Genomic DNA, 24,977 nt, shown 5'->3' with positions numbered 1-24,977 from the left:
GATTTACAACACTGTAGATATGTATTACTTTGTCGGATATAATACATATAATTTGTAAATATATATTTATTTCAATAAAATATGGTACAATTGAAATAAAAAGTATCTATAAACATATAAATGCAAAATAATATGTACAATGCATTATTATCATAACGAAAATTTAAATTTAAATTATTTGCTCAAACAATGAAAAGATAAATCGAGAATAGATTACAGACTTATGAATAAAAAAACGATGTTGAAAAAAATTAGGGCGATGATAAAAATAATCAATCGACCGGCGATGAAACGCCCTTGACTATTTCATCGCTTCATTTAATTTTTATTGAAATTGGATTAATGGTTAAGTAAATATTAGAAAAAAAATTTCATATGTATTTGACAAATAAAATGAAAAACTGAGAAATGAAATACGTTAACTGACGTTCAATAAATTAACGGGATATTAAAATTTTTACGTTAAAAGTTTATTTTAATGAATTTAAATAATTTTAATTTTATAGTATTTTTTTTTAATTTAAAAATATTATTTAATAGAAAATTTTATGTTCGGAATAATTAGTGTCAGTAAAAATCTTATCCGGAATATTCCATGTCCGCAAAATTTGTGTCCGAAATAATCATCGAACCATACTTTTATATCGAATATTTATTAATTGATGATATTATTTCACTATAGATCACAACTTATTTTTCATAAAAGCAAGGTAAAGGTCCAATTTATATTGCAGAAATTAAAAATAAAATTAGATGTTAAAAATAATTACTTATTCCAATGTAAGAATAATCAACCTGTATAAACCAAAGATTTATGTTTTATGAAACGCAATAGATTTCATATATATTACTAGGGGTGCCACGTTACGTTACAAAGAATAATAAAAAAATTAAAATAAATTACGAATGTGCGTATCAAACACAATCCGACAAAATTTATGAGTTGCAGCCAGTATAATAGGCGGAGCTAGGTTAAATGTTAAAATAATCTGCTTTGTTTTTTTTTCATTAATATTTTTTTAATAATGACATAAAATTTTTTTCTGATTATTTTTTCATTAAAAATCCTACTAATTTTCAATTCATCTTTTCATAGCTTTAGCCAGAAACATTATTATGTTTGGTAAGCTCGTTGAAAAGCTGGATCGCTCGAGCGTCCTCAAGCGCTGATATCCTGGCCGCGACGGTAAAGAATAAGGGGTGCGATAGCGACTCTCTGAGGCACTCTAAATCTCGCAGCCTTAAAAAGTGCTTTATTGCGCATACGCTACGCTAAATATGCAATGAATTGTTTTCCAACGCTTCTATCAAATTATTATCAGTATATTTAGATTCATAATTATAATGCCTATTAATCAAAATTGCATCAAATCTAATTCATATATGGCTGCCGAGAGCGAACTTAGACTCTAAGTAAACGATGCTTTCAGGCCACATGACAGTAATAACACTTTATGTGTTTTTAGTATTGTAATATATTTTTTGAATAAATAATAATAGGTATTAATTAACCTTTTCTCTGCTACAAATATATATAAAATATTTTCATATATATGACATATTTTCTAAAATCATATTTTATGCAAACAAGTAATACATTTAGGCATTTAAAATTATTAAACTAATCAACTCATATTATTTAAAAATTATTATTAAAAGTAAATTTTATTTCTAGTGTAAAAAATTCTCTCACAGATTAAACTTTTTTTATAAAACTTTAAGAAAATATACACTTTAATAAAAGATAATTTTTTCTTCTTTGGTTTAATCAAATATGATTTACGGTTATAGTATGCAGTCGATTTATATTGCATCATAAAAATACGTCGAACATATTTTTATGACGTTATAGAATAATATAATGTGCTGAGCTTCGATTAAAATTTTGTCGGAGCGAAAGCTAAAAACGCCTTGCCTATATTTAACTTCGGAGTCAATCGAATATTGTAATACAAAAGGGAAATAATAGACGGTAAAAATATCTAAAATAATTTTGATCGACGTTGCTCGGAGCGACGTCACAAATAATATGGTGCACCCCACGGTATGCACCAAAGCAAAGCTATATCTCGCGTGCGGTGCGCGTTACAATAATTACAATGCACGATTTAAGAATGAGGGCTTCTTTCGCAGAAGTGTCGTTCGCTTTTAATTAACGGCCCACCTGTCCCGATAATTCCCGGAGGCGTAATAAAAGTCTAACGTATCACAGGCGCCTGCCTGTCATTTTTGACGAGCTGGCTCAAATTTAACTCTTCGCCTGACGAAACCCAAATTAATTAGAAATTTTGCAAACTCCTGAGCTCTTTCCAGCTTTTTGAAAAACTACGCTCGTTTTAACATTAAACTCGATAATCGAGACATTCCAAAAATTTGTGACAGTCTTCAAATCAAATGTATCAAAACCGGGGCTTAAATATAAATATTGCCCTTTATTAAGTCTTTTTTATTTGCCTTGTTTAACGGGTAATTCGACTTTTTTGCGGTTTCTCATTGGATGAAACACATTCCAACAACAAATTTCGTGTAATTCTCAAAAGCATAAAAAATCTTTCCATACCCGTCACAACAAAAACGCACGACCAATAATCACTTTTTCTTTGAGTATGCGTTTTTAAAGTGCATATGGTAAATTTGTAGTTATATAAAATAAATTTTCTCATTACGATTTACATGGATTGAATATAATGGATCAGATTTTAATATTCAGCGTTAAAATAAAAAATGCCACGTAATAGTAATAAAATTGTAAAAAAAATCTGGCAATGAATTATTTCGAGGCGAACGCCTACCCCGACATAATTGAGGGGTTGCTTCGTCCGAAAGAAAGAAATATGTAAATTAATATTCAAAACGGCGCCCATCTTTGACAAATCGGAGTGTGTGAAGTGAATTAGGGCATAATCGAATCTTTTATGCGGGCACAATGAAAAGTGATAACCGAGTAAAGAGTTTCGCACAAAAGCGTAGTCTTTGTTTGCGATTCCGAGTCGGCGGAAGGCGATACCTACGTATGTTTTTGCGCCCGGGGTATTGTTATGAATTTATAATTTCTACCCGTTTTGTTTCAGAAAATATCATTAATTGAATCGAGGCGGTTCTAACCCTATCTCTCGTGACTTCGGTGTAATATCATAACATCGCATAGGGGAGGATTTAGTTCGATCGGTACACGACTTCCATAGTAATTATGCGACGAGGGGAAAATAGTAAATCGTTGCTATTATACTAAATCGAGATTTTATTCGAGAACTTTTGTCGACGTTGTGACACACCAGATTCCTTTAACTGTCTTTAGAGTTACCACAGTAGTTACAAAATTATCTTACTTAATCAGAAATTTAGTATAGATGAATATTTTTTTAAATACATATATTGCATTTTACAAATATATTTATATGTACCATCAGTGTTTAAATACTACTTAACTTGCACATATTTTTTAAGATCAATAAAGGATTCTGAGATTGTGAACGTCTTTTACATCGTGGACAATAGCTCGTGCCAAATAAAAAAATAGCATGAGAACTACAACTACAATGAAATACAAAACTTTTATATAAAATATGTAATATATCCATAATAGTCGCCAATTAAGCAATGCGGCGTAGTTTTAATACAATATTTATTTATGTGAAGAAATTATGTATATAGATATTGGTATAAGGTAAATAGTTTTAAGATGCTTTAATAATTATTTAAAGAAAAACAGAAGGTTAAAGTAAATTTTGCGTATTCCAAAGAGAAAATAATATATCACGGTGTACCACCGGGGTCCAAATTAGGACCATTGTTGTTTATATTATATATTAATGATATATTTGCTGACCATATTGCACAGTTGTAGATAATTTAAGTAATGAAAAAAGTATAATACAAATTTAGTTAAAAAATGATTTAAAAATAGTTATCATATATAACCCTATTATGTAATTAGTTGATATATAAAATATTAAGGAGTAATTGTAGATAAAAAAGTTAATTTTAAGAAACATTGTAATTACATATTATAAAATAGGTATATTATTCAGAATGTATAAGCACAAAAAAATAATCTACAATAGTATTATAATAGTATTATATTGCCCGATTTTAATTATTTAATATATTTAGTTATTAAGATATAGCGATTTTACAAAAATTACAGAATAGGTCAATGAGAGTAGTTTTAAATAAAAATAGATTTACTAGTTGTTGAAGTATGATTGATAAAATGAAAGGGTTGAATGTTCAAGAAATATTAAAAATTAATGTTTTAGTGTTTATATAATATAAGTTACCAGAGTATTTTAATAAGTATTAAATAAAAAATAAAGATGTACATCTACATACATATATGTATTACTAGAAATAGAGATAGATAAATAAAATAAAAGAACGAGTACGGCCAGGGGAATATTATACGGAGATGTAAATTTCTGTGATAAAATTTCTGCAAAAATAAAAATGTAGCGGGTTTCCTAAATGGAATAGAGAAACACATTCGTGCATTAAAAAAAAATTTTAATATTTTTTTTACGTACTTTATCTATGTTTAGTGTTAAAAATAGCTATATTAGCTTATTAAATTACTGAAATAATAATGTCATAAGATATCTATGTTTTCAGTTATACAATGATACAAATTGATAATTATATAAATTCCTTACATCATTTCGTTGGCAATTGACATTAAAAATATTTTCAATAGCATGTACAATATAAAGTAATTTTTAATTCACTGTGGTTGATTTATTATGGGTTATTTTATATAGATTGTTAAATTGGCCATTGTGACGCATTAGAGTAAGCTGTAAGGTCTTAATGGTTACGTTACAAATAAATAGATTATATTTTTCAGTATTAAAATAAGACACATCCTAAAAAAAAATTAAAAATTATCTACGGGAGAATTTATTAATTACATTTAAATAAGAATACAGAATTTTTTGCTAGGTTTAGATTAGTAATCCAGAGGCTAAGGGTTCGAATCCCAAATGAATATTCGAATTTTTGTTTATAAAATTGCGCTATTATTAAAACAGCCCACTTGTTACAAAGTGACATTTATTACATGTACATTATAAAACACATAATAATTTATAACCATTTATAACTATATCACTGATTAAGGGTTGGTACTATTGTGGTAATGCGTTGAGGTTACACTTATTGATATATTAAAATATATATTAGTAATGGAAAATTTACCTTCTTATAATTAACATTTAGAAAGAAGCTGACAAGAATAATCTTACAATGGTAATAAAGCGTGCAGTATTAAAAGACATAATTATCAATAATAAAGTATTTGGATTGCTAGATTACCATCATAAAGGCCTCTGGCTCCACGTGTGCGCCATGCCTGCGCCACGGTTGGCGTCCGGTGATACAACACCTGTGCCACGTTTTCGTCAAACATTATAAGTTAAAAGCCACTTGTAAATTTATTAGAATGCAGGAATTCTCAATACAAAATCCCTTACCAAAAATAAATATTTAAATTTTTTTATAAATTCAAAAGACGTGTAACCGTGCGTTTACTAAAATGTGTTTTCAAAAAGTACGAAATTTATACTTCAAAGTATAAAAATATATATTTTTTTAAAAAAAATTAATAAAAAAATTGTATTAAATTAGATATAATATGCGCAAAAATACACGCAAATATTATAAAATAAAAATGTATGATAGAATATAAAATTTAAATTTAAATATTCAAGGGAGCGGTTTTATTGTAGCATAAAAACACCATTCAAAGTAGATGATAAAATAATTAAAATATCTAACTTACAGAGCAAAATAAAAAATAATAATTAACAACATAGAGTGCATAAGTCGTGATTGGGTCCCTAATTCTTACGGTCGTGCCCGAAATGTTAGCGCTCGTGAACGCTTAAAGTTATTAAACAAGCTTGCCAGGCACAAGTACGCTTTTATCGATGTACACCTACATTTATAATGTGTGTAAAACAATATATTTTTATAAAATTGAACATTTTGCGTGCATTTTTAATATGAATAGGTGTGTTTATACGTATATATTAAATGAGTGACTGTTAAGTTGCTGTATAGTGAAATTTGTATGTGTTTGATATGTTAAAGTATTTTGTACAATTAAAAAAAATATAAATATCATTAATTAAACTCAAACCAGTTTACTAATTCTGGCCAGTTTAAATTTAAAATTGTAACATAGTAGAGTTTGACAATACTACAATAATATGATATATTTACAAAGAACTATGCAGAATTATATATATACTAAATATTTTTTATTTAAATAAATTTATTAAGAAAATTATTATTGTTTTCAGCAATAATCTATTATATTTTTTTCAAAACATCACAGATATTGTATATAAATACATCATTGAAACGCGGTTACTAAAATTTACTGTAACACTTTTGCTAACAACGTCCATGTAAAGTAAAAAAACTCGCATAATCAAATTTTGTATAAAAATCAAATAAGAAACCATTCCCAACCCTCGAGAAAACTCATATGCCTAAACATTCGAGGCACACGACGTAAAAAGAAACCCTTCACCCCGACTAAAATACAATAATTGAATAAGTTTTCATATACAGTAGGTCGATAAAACGCTGACAAAAAATGCAGTTAAAGCGGAATGAAGTTCTCTACTGTAATTTATGCTAAAGAAAATAAGTAAACGCAAACAAACAACGTTAACCTTTTATACGATAAATTTATGCAAACGAAGAAAACAAGACAGTCGGTCTTTTATGCGAAGAGAGCGACGAAAAAGTTTGGCATAAAACGGTCATTCATTAGTAGAAATTTGGCGAGAGATTATCTTATGTAAATATTATTCGAGCTGAGTAAAATTTGCCGGTTCGTGAAATCCGCGCGAAATAACAAATCGAAAGCACTCAGGAGCTTTGTAGAATTTTGTTTAGGTATCGAATTCCTTCTTACAAAGAGCGGTGATTCGGCAGAGCGGAGGTGCTTTTGTGCGGAGGCCATAACCGGAAATCGACGTTTACGGCTTTAAAGCTGCATTGTATCGGGAAGAAGATTCCCATTGCAAGCGCAATTAGGCCCCCGCTCGAGATATCGGGAACCGCCTCAAAAATCTCCTTCATTTCCTAATGCACTTCCGCCTATCTTTCCGCTAGCTTATTTGCTTATTCATTATTTTTAATGGGGTCGAAACAGAATTTTTTAAGAAATTGCCAAAGACATTACCACTATTAAAGAGCGATCAATCAAATTGTATCTGAATTGTTTTGACTAACATCAAGATGTTCGACACATAAACAATGACATTAATAATAAAAAGCTCATTTAAGTATATATTTTTGTGCAAAATTGATTGGTTTTCTACATCAGTGCTTTGAATAAATTATTGATTATTTTATATTGAAATATTTAATTAAAATTGAAGCTAAGTTTAAAGTTTTCGTAATAATGATGATTATTATTGTAGTGATTTATAAAAATAGTTTTATTATATTTTATACGTTTTTTTATGATTTTAAATGTGATTATATACGAAATATTCTAAAATTGTTTTTAACTGCTATTGTTTCCTTATGATCGAGTTGAAGCACAGAAATAATAATATAGCTCAACTGAGATTATAATATATTTAGTGTCATTGTTGATTTAGAGTTAAAAATATCGAAACATAATTAACTCGTTACTAAATAGCAGCATTAATACTACTGTTAAAAAACATTAAAAAAATAGTAAAATTATCGATAATTTATATTTTTTTTCAATTTTTTGCAATTATACAAGTTATACAACCTAGTGCGAGTGAAAATTTAACTTCACATGTAATTTTTCTAAAATAAAGCCGTAGCTTCCAGTTGCATGCGCTTTAAGATGAAACACTCTACGTTCAATTTTTTAATCAGTTAATCGAATCGCTCTGTATGAACGGTGTATAATAATATACATAAACAAAAGGAATATATTTAATAAAAATTGAGCTGGCTCAAATGATTTTCGAGCCCCCGATAATAAATTCTTTGGTTTTTGATTGAAGGTTCTGACTGTTGACTTATATAAAATATGCATTTAAATATTAAACAAAATTGCCAATATTAATTTTTATGTGCGTTTTTCGATTTGACTGAATATTAATACTCGGTTTGTGAATTAACTAAGCATGTTTTAACTAAGAAAATAAAATAAATACATAGTGCATGTAAGGATTATAAGTATACGCTGATTAATATATATAAACCATTATAAAAAATATTTGTAATGAAATGTTCAAAATTGAAATTCCATAGAAGGGCCAAAAAAATGAAAAATTAGTTTTTTTATGAATACATCAAAATAACTATTGCTTCTGATTTAATACGCATATTCCTTAGATATAACTAAATGTAATTACTCAAATTGTAAATAAATTAGGTACGTTATAAACGTGAACATGTCATAAATATACACTTAGTAGTAATTAAATGTATTGATATTTGAGAATACTATCTTTCAATTCACATTAACTGTAACACATTCATCACTATAATAAATATTTGGTAATAATTTAAAGTTAGCATTATTAAAAATAACAATAACAGCATGAATTTAATGCGGCATTTTACATATAAATAGGATAATGCAATCCACATGGTCAAAAAATTATGTGAAATAATTGTAACAAAAAACATAAGAACGTAATATATTAATGTAATTAAAACTCAAAAACCCTAAAATTTTAATTAAAATTATCGTTTCGAATAAATGATTGCACGTAAAATCTTATGATGTTCGTCATTGAAGTTCATATTTCCGGAACGGAACATACCAACTATGTATAACGACGACACGTCCTCCTGGATTTTCGGATCGTGTAACCTGGCAGAGGCGAGCGGCATATAAAGTGTTGCAACTGGATATATGCTACAATTTATAGTCGATTCAAGGACATTTATAATATTTTATTTTATATTAAAAAAATACATTTTTATTTGATTAATTTACTTTTTTTTTATCGCTAAATTATATCTGCAGTTTGCCAAAAAATTCTCAACTGATTTTTCTACTATTTTTGGCTTTTCGTTATTCGCTCAGGAATCTTTGTTAAGTAAATCGCGGGTGCACATATTTACATAGTGGTTAACAAAAGAACGTTTATTGAGCGTTGGATAAAGCTGTGCGTACCGCACATCGCCTTCGTCGATGTGTATTAATTAGCTTGAATCAAATCAAACGTTGAACTAATTTATTTGCAGCTCTGCAAGAACGTACGACCTATCCCTATCCTCCGGTACATTGGCAAAGGTCGCATAAACGGTTAGAACATATGACTTGCGCTAGTAATTGACACAATCTACGACACAAGTGCCGGTGCTATAATATGTCCTTATATTTATGCGACGCAGTTTGCTGATTGCGGTCGTCGCTGTCGACAAAGATGTCCTTCAATGACATTTACCGGAGCGCAAAGAATCGACACGGTAAATAAAATATTCAGCAGATGGTAATGTATATTAAAAACATATTTAATTTTATATTTACTTATCAAAACTCTGGAAGAAACAGAGCGACGTGAGCAATAAGTCAATGCGAAGCAGTCAACGACTTCTGTTTTTTTTTTCAATTGCGTGGGTCAAATACTTATTAAATATATATGAATATATTTAAAAGCATATATCATTCTAAGTAAAAATATTATTGTACACTGCACAAGATGTTTATGTCGAACTAAACAATTTCCTAAGCAAAAAATTCGCCCACCATGTATTAAAAGACATCAAGTGGTAAAATATAATACAAATTTTAGCACTACGTAATGTCTTCTCGCAAAGGTTCGAAAACGATATTTTATAGATATTACTGTACGCGTAAACAACGGGTTGTCAAATGTCAATTTGTATCCTATGTTAGATAATCATAAACGAAAAAATTGAAGAAGGTCATATATTTCTCACGCGAGTTTATTTTATCTCTTTAGTTTTTTATTGATAAATAACCGTAAAACGCATGCGTGTTTATGTGCGACTTATAAAAGCAACTATGTATCTCTACGCAGCGACTCGACTCAATCGAAAGCGTTATAATATTTTAAAGGCAATATAGTATAATATGAACGATAAGCCATTATGCGATATTGTAATAATCGAGGCAAAATCTGAATTTGCATTCGAGTCGAAGAGGTAGCATGCGTAAATACGATAACAATTTTCCGTTCCGATTAGGATTTTAACGAAGAGAAGGAAGGAGAAGAGGGAGGAGGAAAAGCCATTATTTATGGTTCGAATTTGCGAAACCGCGAGCGGAAATGCTCGATTCGGCTCAATCCCGTCACTCGGTCTAATTGAAACGCATAGAGAAAAATGTTAACCTTTGAAACAGCGAACAGATGTATAATGGTAAAATAGCAGTAGTATAGTGAAATAATAAGTATTTAATAACTATAGAATTATTTAAACTGTAACGCATTGTAGTTTAAAAATATTTAGTCTTTTGTAAATTGTGTTTTTTTATACTTACATTACAACAAACATAAGTAGTTACTGATAATATGGCAATGGCAATAAATCATATGAATGGGTTGGTATATGTATTTTAACATTTAATTTGAATTTTTAGAATATATTACGACCAATCATAGGTTAAAGCTTTTAAACAATTTTTTAAATTAAAAATAATATTTTACGAAATTTAAATTTAAATACAGATCATATTTTTTATTCCTAACTTATGCTTTGAAATCATTAATAAATAAAATAAATGCGTCAAATGTTAAAAACACACAGAACATATTGACTATTTAATCAATTTTTACTATAAATAATACAATTATTTGGATCTAGTAATACTAGTGTGCTTATTTTTTAAGCGTAGTATAGTCGATTTAAAAACTATTAGCAGATGATACTTTTATTTATTGCGTCCGTAATCTAATTAAAATACATATGTTTGAACTATTAGTTTCAGCTGCGAGCTTTAAGGTGCCCTAGAAAATCGCGATCACGTCCCTGATTCTTAACCGTCGCGAACAGGACCTCAGCGTTCGTAAACGCTTCTCATTCACGAATCACCCAGCTTCTTAACGAGCTTGCCAAATGCAAGGGAGTTTCCAGCAATTGCTATGAGAAGCTAAAAAATATTATGTGGGATGGTGCTTATCTATTATAGAGAGAAATTATTGTATTTATGTAATACTTTTATTTATATACTAGTATATACCAGTATACCAGTCAGCATTACAGTCAAAATCCAATGTGCTTAAAAAAGCTAAGAATATTATTAAATATTATATTTTCGGGTAATTCACGATACTTATGAATTTCGATTTCGAGATTAACTTCTTTGCATGCAAAAACCATTTAGTCTATTTTGATTTTAAAAAAATGATACACCTGCACTTGTTATGTGCGGGATAGCCAAAAGCTCTAAGCTAAACATAAATATTACGTCAACAAAAACGTCATAAAAATTATTATAAAAATGTTTTTGGAAAATATCAAATAATAAATAAACAACAATAACTAATTAGAGTTACGTTTGAATTTTAATTTACCCATACAATAAAATGAATATGTTTCCTTATCTATTTGATAAACATAAGGTTTACTTATTTTTTTATTTTTCGTTGTAGCCTGACAATCGTAAGCCCGATGTGTTATAACGGGGTGTACCAACTAGACACAATGAATACCTATTAGTAAGTATTAATCACTAGACTTTCCAGTCTATGAATCGGTGGCATCTATATAATCAATTATAAATTAATGTGTGTATTATAATTTACAATTAATAAATGTCGCTATGCATCTGGGTCTGTTTTTTTTTAATAATAATGCATTTTGCTGCAAGCGTTCGAGCCCGTAACCCTTGGATTACCAGTCTAGACCCTACAACTACGCTATTCAATCTTATATATATATACATTTATATATATATATATATATATATATATATATATATATATATATATATATATATATATATATATATATATCTTCCACTTAATGACAAGTTCCAAAATCACAAATTTGCTTTTCTAATTATATTTAAAATTATATTTCAGAGACTTAATTAAGTATTAACGTCACTACTAACGCTATGACCAAGCTACTAGATAGTAATGTAAACCGTCCATATCTATAGAGAAAATAATAAGTGTTTTTTTAGTTTTGTATGTAGTTTAACTCGTCTTTGCTTTAGGTGAGTAAAGGTATCAACCTTTATGAATGAAATTTGATCTGCCTAAAAGACAAAAAATCAGATAATAGTTATTAAAAATGCTCTGAAAGATATACTCGCTTAGAGTACGCTCGGGATAAGGATTCCGGCTTGTTATTGTGTGCGTGAACTGTGCGGCTCAAAACAATTTCGCTCAGAATATTTATTTTTTTATTTTAAAAGAAAATATATGTTTATTGCACATACATACATCTGAGCTAAGTTGGAAATTTCAACGGACAATTAAAAATATATTATATAATCATAGAAACCAGAAATTGATGTCATTAATTAAATATTTGCAAAATTCAAAATCTTTCACTAGTCAAAAAAATAATGAAGTCTTTAGCTATTCTTCAAAAGCAAAAAGATGGGGAAAGAAATTATTCGCAGATTATTTAATGGCTCGACGACATTATTAAATCATTAGAATCCATTGAATAGAATAAAAAATTATCATTAGCGCAACGATAACAATAATTACTTTTTTAAGCCTTACAGAGAATAGTGTAAAAAAACCAACAACGTACGGATTAATGGAAAAATAATTAAAATATTTTAATCCACGGGTAATAGAACGAATAACTTACAGTGTATATTTAAAGCCTTGATATTAATTAATCCAGATATGCCCAAGAAATTTTGTTCTCTTAAAATTTCATTTATAAATAAAAAACAGTGGCACGAGTTTAGTTACCTACCCATGGGACAGTGGGCATATCTGGGTTAAACCAATATGAACACAAAATTATTTAAAATAAATCACTAGAGAAGATTAAACTTCTGTGCCACACTGCACTTTAATTCCGAATACCAGCGTTGACGAATCAGCGACTGTCCTTAAAAGAGAAAGCGAGACAACGAAGTACACGCTACATCGCTTCTCCCTCTCATATACATGTACACGCACACAATAACAAACCGGCATCCTTATCTTGAGCGTACTTTAGTTTAATATCAATAAAAAGTTGGGTAGTACCAAGCGCAGCAAGCATAATAATTATTATTAAAGGGTACATATATTTTTTTTTCAAAATATGCGCATAATAAGGGTAGTCAGGTTTCTTGAGAAGAATAAATAAACATACATATTATTGCTATATCACTCAACCTTTTTTATATGTTTTTTTTTGTATGATATTCTTAATGAGTGCTTTGATTATTTCATTGTTGTATTTACAATTAGGTATAGGAAATATCAATAAATATAGATAAGTGTAATACGATAGCAACAAGCGCACACATTTGCATACAGGGTCGCGCCCCGGCATCGATTAGCATAAAAAGTGTGTACTGGGTGCGTGTACTCGTGTTGTTTTTGCTCTCTCGGGAGGAAAAACAGCGTTGCGAAAATATCGTGTGCACCTTTGATGAAGCGAAAGGAACGAGCAGATGTGTTGTTTTAAAAGGGAGGGAAAAAAAGAGATAGGGATAGGCAAAAATAGAAACGCGCGGCGGTGCCTGACGTGACTGAAAATTCCGTAATTTGGAAATCGTGTCTGGCTTCAAAGCTCGTCACTTTTGCCCGTTTTATTTTATTCCACTCTCCCCCTTTCTATCTCTCTCTCTCTCTCTCCAGGCCAGAAATTACGATTCCAATTCGATCCGTTTTACCTTTGCGACAATTAAATCGAGCGCGGACCGAACCGACGTAAACGACCACTCTACAACCTACGGCGTTTATCTTTTAATCCCTCATTCTCCCTATCTATTTATTTTTTAAATATCTGATTTAAATACAGTTTTTTTATTTATTTTATATTTTGGCACGATGACCTGAAAAGGTAATCCAATGCGACTTGAAAGCCTATACAAAATATTATATAAAGCGCTCTCTGTCACTCGCACAGCATATCGATATTCGCTCAAAACGCTCACAATTGCGCTCACATTGGCATTAAAATAAACAAGAGTTTGCTAGTATTCATTAAGATGAACATAAAATTTACAGTTAATCAATTGTGCGTAACCGATCAGATCAAATTGAAACCATGCGACAGTTGTCAAAAGTCGGATAGCTAGTCGGATTAAATGTGGAGAGCGATATTATTTAAATCATAAAAAAACTAAGCTGTAGTAAAACTGACGTGACGGTGGAGTAGCGCAACATATTCTTTGGTGAACCTCGACGAGAAGACGACGACCGGCGGCGCCTCGTCTGCCGATCATTCGCATCGTTCAGCACCCGTTTGCCAAAAAAATTAAAAAAGTCTCATTTCTCATTTTTTGCATGGAAATATTTTTCAAGAAAGAAAATTGAATTTTGTATACATTTTCTAATTGCATATCCAAGGGCTCATATTGCCGCGATTATTTTTTTAAAAATGCATTTAATGCTATATAATTAATATATGGGTCGTTCGAAAGATCAGAATATTTATTATTATTATCAGAATGGAGCTGCGATATAATAAAAATATTATAATGCTGAATAATCAGGTTTACGACTGTCGATTTGGAAGGTCTGAAATGCTTCGATTTAATTCAATATTTCTGACCCACGTGCGCATGTTTATTATTAATTAAATCAACGTACCCCGTGCGACCTAATGCCGTTTAACCGAAAAGTTGGCAACGTAATTTTCAATCTGCTTTACGTTAAATTTGCGCTAAAAGGTTCAAGAGAATCTCTGAGAGGTTTTAAAATTCAATATAATCTAGCAGTGTAAGCCGTTTATAAGACGCGTAGGTAGCAGACCCTAAAGTTATAACTGCATATAAATACAGATTATCGCAGCCGTCTCGGCTTACGCTGCTCGCAGCGATCTGACTAATTAACCAAATTTATCACTAATGACTATATACTATTAATTTTAGAGTCGCGAGTGAAACATAACTTTAATATGCTTCAATTATGATTTAAATGTTTACCATTTTCCTATCTACAGGTAACGATAAAACCGCAACACGCGCACTTGGGTCGCCTATAGTATTATAATATAGTATTAGTACCTTTGTACAAGATTTAGCCGCAAAGATAAGATTTATATGTAAAATGAAACGCTGATTTCATCTGCATCGTTATTTTTTACACGATATGATCTTGTTTTTTTAGAATCGACGATTATATAAAGTTTTTCGAAACTGGCTTTAAAAAAATTTAATTAAAAATTTTATTAGTATTTTTATTACTTATTAAAATATGGGATGAAGCCTTAGCGCTTATAATCATTGATTTTTTTACGTAAATTTGCATGAGTAAGGAATAACTTATTTTGCGGTTACAATTTCCTACAATAAAATTATAAATTGAATACGTATACATTAAGAAATATATAATAAGTGTGTTTAAAATATTTATCATTAAATAAACAAATAAAAAAATAGAAAGCATTTAAAAGTAAAAGAATAATAACAATAATATAAAGTTGCAAAAATTCATTGAAAAAAACATTTTTTAATTGCTTTGCAATTATTTCTAGTTAATTTTGGTGCATCATTAAAGGTTTCAAGTAGAATAAATCTTAAAGAATTTTTGCGAGAGAATATAAGCAATTTTTAAATCAAAATGGTAACATTTTGATATACATATATATAAAAATATATGTAAAGTTTATTTTGTATATTTGATATACATATATATAAAAATTAACGTAAAGTTTACTTTGTAATTCTGAAAAGTCGTTTGTTTAAGTAAAGTATTAACCCTTTGAGCGTTTTCACCGTACATGTAGTGTCTTGACGTACACTAAATAGTTATATATTTCCATATATAACTAAAGAAATTATATAAAAAAAAAATTCAATTTAATTTTTTGTAGAAAATAATAGCAATAAATTCAAGAGTACAAAATAAATTAGCATATCAAAAATTATTTTATAATAATTAAATAAAAAATATCAAGGACCTCTAACTTGACATGAAAAATTTTTCACAAAAGACAAATTATGTATTAAATAAATTAACGTTTTTTAATTATTGAAAAGTGTTAAAAAAAAATATTAAAACATACTAATACAAAAAAGTAGTAAAATATATAAATGCAATAAAACGTATAGATTCACTGATTATTTTTATAATTTACTATAAATGCAATATAAAATAATAATAAATTAATAATTATGGAAAATTGCGTAAAATGTATACAAAATAACTCACTACTCAAAGGGTTAACCATCAGTCGTGCTTAAGCCGTTGATACAGAAGTACACGTATTTTGATATAGCTGTGTTAAAACACATTTTAACTCTATATCCGAATATTTATAAGCTAGCAAAATTTACGATGGAAAACTTTTTTACCATGTGAACAGTGCATGTTATATGAAATTAATAAAAAAAAAATCGGCAATATTTGTAAAGTGATAAATAATTCAATAGATACCCATAAATGGCAAAGATTATTTAAAAAAAAATTAAACAGGAAATTACGATAGAAAAAATAGTCATATATATGTAAAATATCAGCAAAGATAGACGATGATGTCCTAGCTGCATAAATGGAAGCAAAACCAGGGACGTCATTTCAGCTTTTGCCAGGGAGAGTGGCTTCAGTACACATTTTTTATTTTCCTCATTTCATTAAGATTCATAGTATTTCATTTAATGACATACTTTTTTTCTGGGCAAGTACAATGGGGTCCCTGCTTAGAATTCGCGTCAAAGCAATAAAATTGTGTCGTTCAAATGGCTATAAATTTTCAATTAAGACTTTTTAAATCAATATTACGACTTACAATTAATGAGAGTCATATGAAGCATATCTAAACAAAATTTTGACCAATAGGAGAGCGCATAAAAACAATTATCCCTTCTCAGTAAAATACGTATTTGATCAAAACATACTCAAAATATCCATAAACTTGCCAAGAAACTAAACCAGTTCGATTCAACAGTGCATATACACATTAGGTAGATTTGGAAGGCTTGGAAACAATGTATATGGGTTCTACGCGAATAGAGCGAAAAAAACACATATCCTAAGAGCTTCTGAATCTTATACTGAATTGCTTTTTCTTGATTGTTTAATAACCGAGGATTAGAAATAAATGTACGATAAAGCACAAGCACACAATAAAAAAAATATTTCGTGTATATTATGGTATTGCAAAAAGACTATGTATTACGAAACTCTTAAACTCGGCCAAACAATAAAATAATGATTATATTTTGATCAGGTGAATCATTTGCATGAGGAAGTAAAAAAAATCGCTCATGTCGCGAAATTGCTTCTTGATAAAATCAAGGAATAGCTAAAGAGTTTTTCATCATCCATCTTACTATCGACATTGCTCTTTTCGAAAACCATTATTATTGATGATACTATAATAAAGTAAATTTTTATTTTTATTTAAAATAAGTTTTTTTATTTTTATTTTAGCATTTGAATCATATTAAACTTAGTGTGAATATTAAAAATATGATTTAATAAAAATGCTGATAAAAAATGCACGTGCTGAAAGTAATTATCAGTAGCTATTTCCTTAGTGATAATTCATACAATTTTCATATTACATTTGTGTTAACATATTGTGTAATCCTAGCGAATTAATAAGACACAAGTAGCTGCAGAAAATGTAATGAAAACTATTTATTTTTAAATTAAGCCTAATGCGTTACAACGGGATTTATCTGTATCAACTAGATAAGCCAATCAGATATAATGAATATCTACAAGTATGTATTAACCATCGGATGTCTTGGAATCGGTAACATTTGTATATATATTTAATTAAAAAATAATATGTGTAATATACTTTATAATCTATAGATGTCACTGTAGCTGGGGCTTTTTTTTAAAATAGGCAATAACATGATAAGTAGATGATATACATAACTTTTTATAATTCATTATTATATGTTTTAAATGAATTTAAATCGAGGCCTAATCTTTGATTATGATTTTATTTTTTAATATATATTAATTAAATTGCTTTTAGGTATTTAAAATAAAATAAAATATACAAACTTGTTTTGAAAAAAGCTACAAAATATGTTCAGTAATTATTGAAAATCATTCTTGTTATTATTTTGTCAAAGAGTTATAGTTATTTATTGCAAGCGCATATGCAATGGTTTTATAACATATTAAAAGGACATTACAACAATTTAATATCGTTATTAAGATTTATATTTTAATTTAAAAATGAGTATGTTTTTTTTAATTAATTTATATGCAGTATTATAAATTTCATCGTCGTTAATACATTTGAAATATCGTAACGGTTATATAAATAAACAGTAACAAATGAAAGTTGTTATTATTCATATTTATAATATGTTTAAATAACGTTACAATATCGAAAATTATAAACAGTATATCAATGTTTTTAAATTGATTTAATATGTACAATGAAGTACCGACGTTTATAGTATTAACTATAAAATTCACTATAGAAAAAATATGTAAACGTATTGCTAGTTCTGAACACAACGTTTAATTTTTACATATATATTAAATTATCAAATCTTATTGGTAAACATATAATCCGGTTCAATTCAAGCAAAATAATGCGTATATTTAGTACTGTGTCAAGCTGCTAATGATGAAAAACAACTATAACAAAAACTAGCTCTAGGAGTTAAAATATTGGATAAGAATACTAAGCAATGTTTTAATCTATTATTTTTCAGTATTATTACATACACATTATTTATTTAATACGATCGGTTTCACTGAATCAGATTTTTTGCGAATAAAATGTACGTTGAGGTAAACATACCCTCTGAGATGGAGAGGAGCAGGAGAATCGGCAGGAAAGCCTCCCAGTCCATTATGCTCTGGGGCTTTCCTCGTTTTCTACTTCGGAGGAGTTCATCTTCTCCTCCGCTTGTCGCTCGCTCCGAATTCGCCGCTCATCTCGCGGACACTGGCACTACACTCGCGTACGACACTCGCGCCAACTTGGACCGCGCTGACTCCTCGTCGCCGGTCGGAGAGAGACTGACTCCGGGCCGTGTGTCTACCCCCACCCTCGCCCCGTCTCATCCGCTCCCCCCTGGCCGCTCGCCTTCACCCTAGCCCGGAACAACCCCTATTTTACCCGACTGACTGTTGCGTAACTGTTGATCCACGCACGGATCGATCCAGTGCGATATATCATAGATCAACTCTATTGTTGCTCGATACATTCTGTACTGATTTTTAATTTGACTGCGTTGTTCTTGAATAAATAAAGCATTTGACCCCAAACATAGTGGGTGAATATTTTATTTTTTCCTGTGGCTGTCGCATTTTTTAGGAAATTACTCCGATGGTTGCACTTTTCATTTTTAATATTATTCACTTATAAAAATGAATGAAAAATTAAATAACAATACTTTCATATATAATGTAATAACTGAAAAAAAAACACATAAATAAACTTTTAATAAAAATACTAACCACAAAATTTTAACTATTATGAACCACACAATAAAATAAAAAATATTTACACAGATATTTTTATCTTGTAAATTTCGCTTATTAAATAATAAAAAATATATTTTACTTCTAAGAATATCAGTATATTTTTAGTCAAGATAAGCGATTTATGCCAGTAACTTGGCAAGTATTATTAATAATTTTATGGCGTAGGTTCATAACTTAAAAACCATATTTATGCACATCTAAAAATATTTGAGTCAAACACAAGTCATTTATTTATTATTATTTTATAATAATAAATAAATAAATTGCAAGTATATAAATATATACATACTGCATATGTATACATTCTCTATAATAATTTGATTAAAATGTGCGCATTATATTTATCGTGTGTTACTTTTTTTAGTCCATAGAGCATGCGGAGACTTTATACTCTCTGCCCCCTGCTGATAAAGTTAAGATTTGTGTTTCGAGAGGGGGAATTCATTTTAATGGTTATGAATAGCGCATCGAGTCGAGACTAGACAAAACCTAATCGCGTGTATTGTATTTATTTAAATTGCCCTAATTACCGCCTGCGATTTACCATATTCATTGCAGCAAAACGTCATTTTATTTAAAGGCGTCATAAATCAGAGATTGTATTATTTACTACTTTTATTAAAAAAATAGGTACTTAAAATTTTTATTAGTAGCACTGTATTATAATTTTGCATATATTATCATTTATATCAATCATAGTTTATACCACAAAAATTTTAAAAATATATATAAAGAATAAAAAAATTGTATAAGGACATTTTTAAAATTATTTGTTTTTTTCTTTAGACTAGCACTATTTAACTGGGGTCCTGAAAAATAATATATGTTTTAAAAATGAAATTAAAAAATGTGACCTTGAAAATTTTTGTGAATGCTGAGGAGAGCTTAAAAAATGTCACCTCTGACATTTTTGTTTGTTTAAAGATGCCGGTGTGAGGTAAAAAAATGGTCATTTCAGACATTTTTGTAATAAAAGTCATGTATGTGTATGTTTTATTGCTGCAATTATGCTGAATTTTGTTTATTACTGGTTTTCTTCTAGCATATACAGTAGTTTATTGACAATGGTTTGATTAATTTATGTAATATAATTGATGAAATGCACGCCATTTGTTTTAAATTGTTTTAAGTAAAATATAAAAAAATATGCTAGGTTTAAGTAATACCGATTTTAAATCAACCTTAATTTTTGTTAAATAAACTGCATATGCTACCTTAAAGAGCTGACTGTATATCACTACCTAAAAAAAATTATAAATTTTAAGAAAAATTTTAAGCAATTTGAATGCAGTTTTTGTTATTTAAAAATAATATTATTTTAATTTAGCTTCAAAAAAAACAAAATAATAATTAATGCAGCTAACTAGAATGCTTAATTCAATAAATAACAAATTCATTTTTTTTTATCTCGCAAACCATTTGCATTCCAAGCTAATAATTTTAAATTTGATGTAGTCATTAATCCGGTTAGAGTGATTTAAAGTTTTTATTAGGTATTTTTGTAGCTAAAGTGTAGAAACACAATATTTTTTAACAGTATTAAAAAATAATAAATGAATAAAAATAAATAAAGTTATCATATTGTGGGTATTTATACAATATTTAATGATCGGTTACAAAAACAAGTTCTTGTGTTACTACATAATAAAAAAATAACTAATAAAATATGTTTTGTGTGTCTAAATGTTTATATATATATATATATAATATGTATATACATAGAATGTACACATATTATATTATAAGTGACACAAATAATAATCGTAAGAGCTCAGGAGTCGATAATGCGAATAATAATAATAAGTTGTCCCTTGGTATTTTTTGTGCAAATACGCCAAAAACGCGAAGGCTGACGAATTAGATATTCTCCCCCGAAAGACGAATTGATTTTGGAATTCTGTAAAGATTTCACCCGGTACGGTTGACGTTTTAGAATTCCCTTCGCTTCCCTCGCCTCGCTCTGGGAACGGCGAGTCGAGTGTTCTTTTATGTTTCGTCTTCGCTTTTGCGAGATTAAGTTCAAATCCCCGTCGCTAATAATTACATTATTAAAAACTCATATTTTCCAACGAAACACCTCAGCTAACGAGCCGTAACGAGTGTTCTGTTTATCTTACTCTCGCGTATCTCTTCTCGACTAAGGACGGGCGAATCGATACACTCGGCGTATTGTGTATTAAACTTATCGATAATGTATACAGTCGTCTGTAAATAAAATATATATTCGCAAGAGAGACGGCTTCTCTTGAGCGAAATTCCATTGTTGGAAAATGTTTACGCGCAGTGTGCGTAAACATATTCAATTTGGTTAAAACCTAACAAAATATCGGACAAAATTATGGTCGCAAAACTTATTTCATTAACCCTTTACGGTCCCGCGTCACGCACAAACGTCACATTAAAACTCTGTGTGTGTTTTTTGCCCTTTTTATGCGCGCGTGTTAACAAAAGCTTACATACATTTAGCGCCCAGTCGATATACATTTTAATATTCAGGTATTTTTGGAATCGATTTATTTAAAATGCATTTTATATCTATAGTTGTGGAAGTGTATGGATGTTATACTAAAACTATCGTGGATCAGAATTGTATCGTATTTTGTTTTAAAAAGTTATTGATATAATTTACGTTTCTGCAAATATGTTTAATATTTATTTCATTCAAATCTCACATAATTTTATTATTTTGTTTAGATTTGTACGATGTTTTGGTTGATACAAACAATTTGGCATAAAATACAAAGTATTGCATACTAAAAAATGCTCGATTGCAAATAGCTTCGCGGGCGACTGGTCGATCATGTTCAACGCATTCTAAATAAACGTCAAGACATATTTGATAAGTGCAATGTAGTGATTTTATATATATTTTTAAACACTAGTATTGACTTAAATTAAATTTTAAGATAAATATTTTTTTAATACTATTTGGAATTGATATGTTCTTTTGGGTTTTATGTAAAAATATAGTATTTACAAATTTTATTGATTTTATTATAAAAATCAATGATGTACATTGTCATGTATTATTCTAGTAATATACAAACTTGTAACAATGGTAAAAGCATTCAGAAGTAGTTTAGTGTTTGAAAACTGTTTCTAGATAATTATATACTTATTCTCATTGCATTCAACTCTGAACTGTTTCAATTTTTAAAATATAGTTTGAGTGAAATCTCAATTATAACTCCTAATGTTATTTTTCTAATACCGGTACTTATCTGTTCCTAAATATAACTTTGTACTGTTTTGTGTGCTTAAGATACAAATTATTATTATAGCTTTTCTTTTGCTTAAAACACATAAAAACAAATATTTTAAATTACCTGTATTGAAAGCCATGATGTATTGTACGTATCGCTCCACAGCAGTGGCGGTGCTACCACATAAGCCGCAGAAACGCCATTTTCATTTTTATTTTACAAATCAATAATTCTATAACTGAATAACTACCTTAAATATATAGTTTACTTGAACATGAAATATATATATTTATATGCTTTGGAATCAATAGCATCTACAAGCTTAAGTTGTATAAACTAAAAAATGACTATAGAGAAAATCAATTATAAATAATTAATTTAAATTCAGATGAAAGCTGCATACCTAAGAAACTAGATTTTCCAAAGTCTTACTCAACTCTCAAGCAGTTTCTATGAAGTTTGGCACAAATTATTTATCATATATTGCATATAAAATGATTTACCAAAATTGACTAAAAATAATTGCAATTAAATTAGAAAATATTCTTTAATGAATTTATGTAATTTAAATAAAATAAATAAAAATATTAAAAGTCAATGAATAATACATTTATTATATTACTAAACTATTTTTATTTTTTCTGTATATTTACTATGCTTCATATTTTTTTTATTTGTTCTTTTAAAATTTAAAAAAAAAAACTGTACTTATTATTTTTTTAAATGTATTTAAATATACGTATTCGTAATTTTATTGTAATAAATTGTAACCCCAAAATGAGTAAATTTTTACTTATGATGAATAACGTAAATAAAAAAATAAATAAAAAAGTATCACTTTTCGTCCGTGCCTTAGCGTAAGCGAGCGACCTTGCTCAACAGTCGAGAGCGGAGACGCGTGAAGTATTGTAGCTTTAATCAATTTTCTACCTATTTTGACCGTAAATGTTTTACAAATAGAGCACATTTAGTTTAAATTTAATTTTACATAGTAAAGAATTTACTATATATTATAATTAAAAAAAATGTTTTTGTATATTTCATATTGAGTAGGATTGAGAAACATTTGTTGCTTAATCTTGATAGTCTATCACGTAATGACCTCAAATAAGCAATATTGATAATATTATTTATTTTTTTTCATTTATATGTACAATGCTACAAATTTTTAAGAGTTCCGTAATGTTATTAAAACTGTGACTAAATTTATATGTAAAACTAAAAGTACTACAATTTTTATTGTCATGTGAGAATATTTTGCGTTTAAATAAAACGAATAAAAAATTACAATATATAATATTACCATTGTGTTACGATTATTATTATTCATGTGCTTAGAAAGTGTCAGAAATCGACTAATTGATAGTTTATAGGCTAACGTTAACTATTAATTTATCGGCCGAACAGTCGGCTAATTAAACTATTCGGTGAATTAAATTATTTACATATTAAATAGGTGATTTATAGAGCGCGAGCATGCGACCTCAAACTACCCTTAATTTATAGGTGCGTTTTAAATAATCGTCACTTGCATAACGAAACAATCTTTGCAACTTTAGCTATGAAACGCAATCGCGTTATAAAATTTGCCATTCAAATTTAATCAAAAAGGCACGTGATAAAAAAAAAATGTTTATTTTGCATTTCTTGCCCACCTAATAAAAATTATCATTAAGCATAATTATAATTGGGTTAAGTCAATATTGTGTTTAATTAAGGCTATGGCGATATGGCCTTTCTTTCATCTCTTAAATTGCGTTTTAATTTTTTTATTACCGTTTAATTAAATTTAATTATTTTGTTGATATTTCATTTTATTAATCTTATGTTTTGTAAATCGTTAAAAATAAAATTAAATATTATAGTATTTTTAAGACACTTTGAGCACTTGATATATTATGTAAATTAGTTTACATTGTTTAAGATACATTTAACTCAGAGTTATCATCTAAAGATTATAGGGAATATAAGCATATATATATAAAAATGTAAAAGATTCCCCTGTCAATCTTTGCAAGATATTTTAAATTGAATACTAATATACATTTCACATTGTTAATATCTGCAATATTTTGTAGATCTCTGTGAATGTCTATATTTGAGCCGTTGTTTTTGAAAGTGGTGTAAGTCTATTTATTCATACTTTGAGATATTTAGGAATTTTATAGAGAAAAAACACTAGACTTATTCAACTTTTACTAAAATATTTTAGCAATTTTACAGTTTATCATATTTTGATTAATTTGAGAGGATATTAATTGTGTGATTTTAAATA

The 24,977-nt window shown here is 28.5% G+C and overlaps 1 protein-coding gene across 2 annotated transcripts in view; it reads right to left on the bottom strand.

The window, feature by feature from the left end:
* LOC148238259 (protein sax-3-like) overlaps positions 1-19,074 on the bottom strand; it is a 48,151-nt gene extending 29,077 nt beyond the window's left edge. The window contains exon 1 of one of the 2 annotated variants that reach the window (XM_088206135.1): positions 18,811-19,074. In XM_088206135.1, the coding sequence (XP_088062261.1) occupies positions 18,811-18,862 (52 nt within the window). In that variant the 5' untranslated portion in view covers positions 18,863-19,074. The remainder of the gene's footprint in view (positions 1-18,810) is intronic. The other variant, XM_088206136.1, reaches the window with a different exon arrangement.
* Positions 19,075-24,977: the final 5,903 nt, after the last annotated feature.

This window comes from Plectrocnemia conspersa, unplaced genomic scaffold, assembly GCF_051122295.1.
Source record: "Plectrocnemia conspersa isolate PC_06_02 unplaced genomic scaffold, ASM5112229v1 ptg000002l, whole genome shotgun sequence".
Taxonomy (NCBI): domain Eukaryota; kingdom Metazoa; phylum Arthropoda; class Insecta; order Trichoptera; family Polycentropodidae; genus Plectrocnemia; species Plectrocnemia conspersa.
This window is presented reverse-complemented; position numbering and strand designations above follow the sequence as displayed.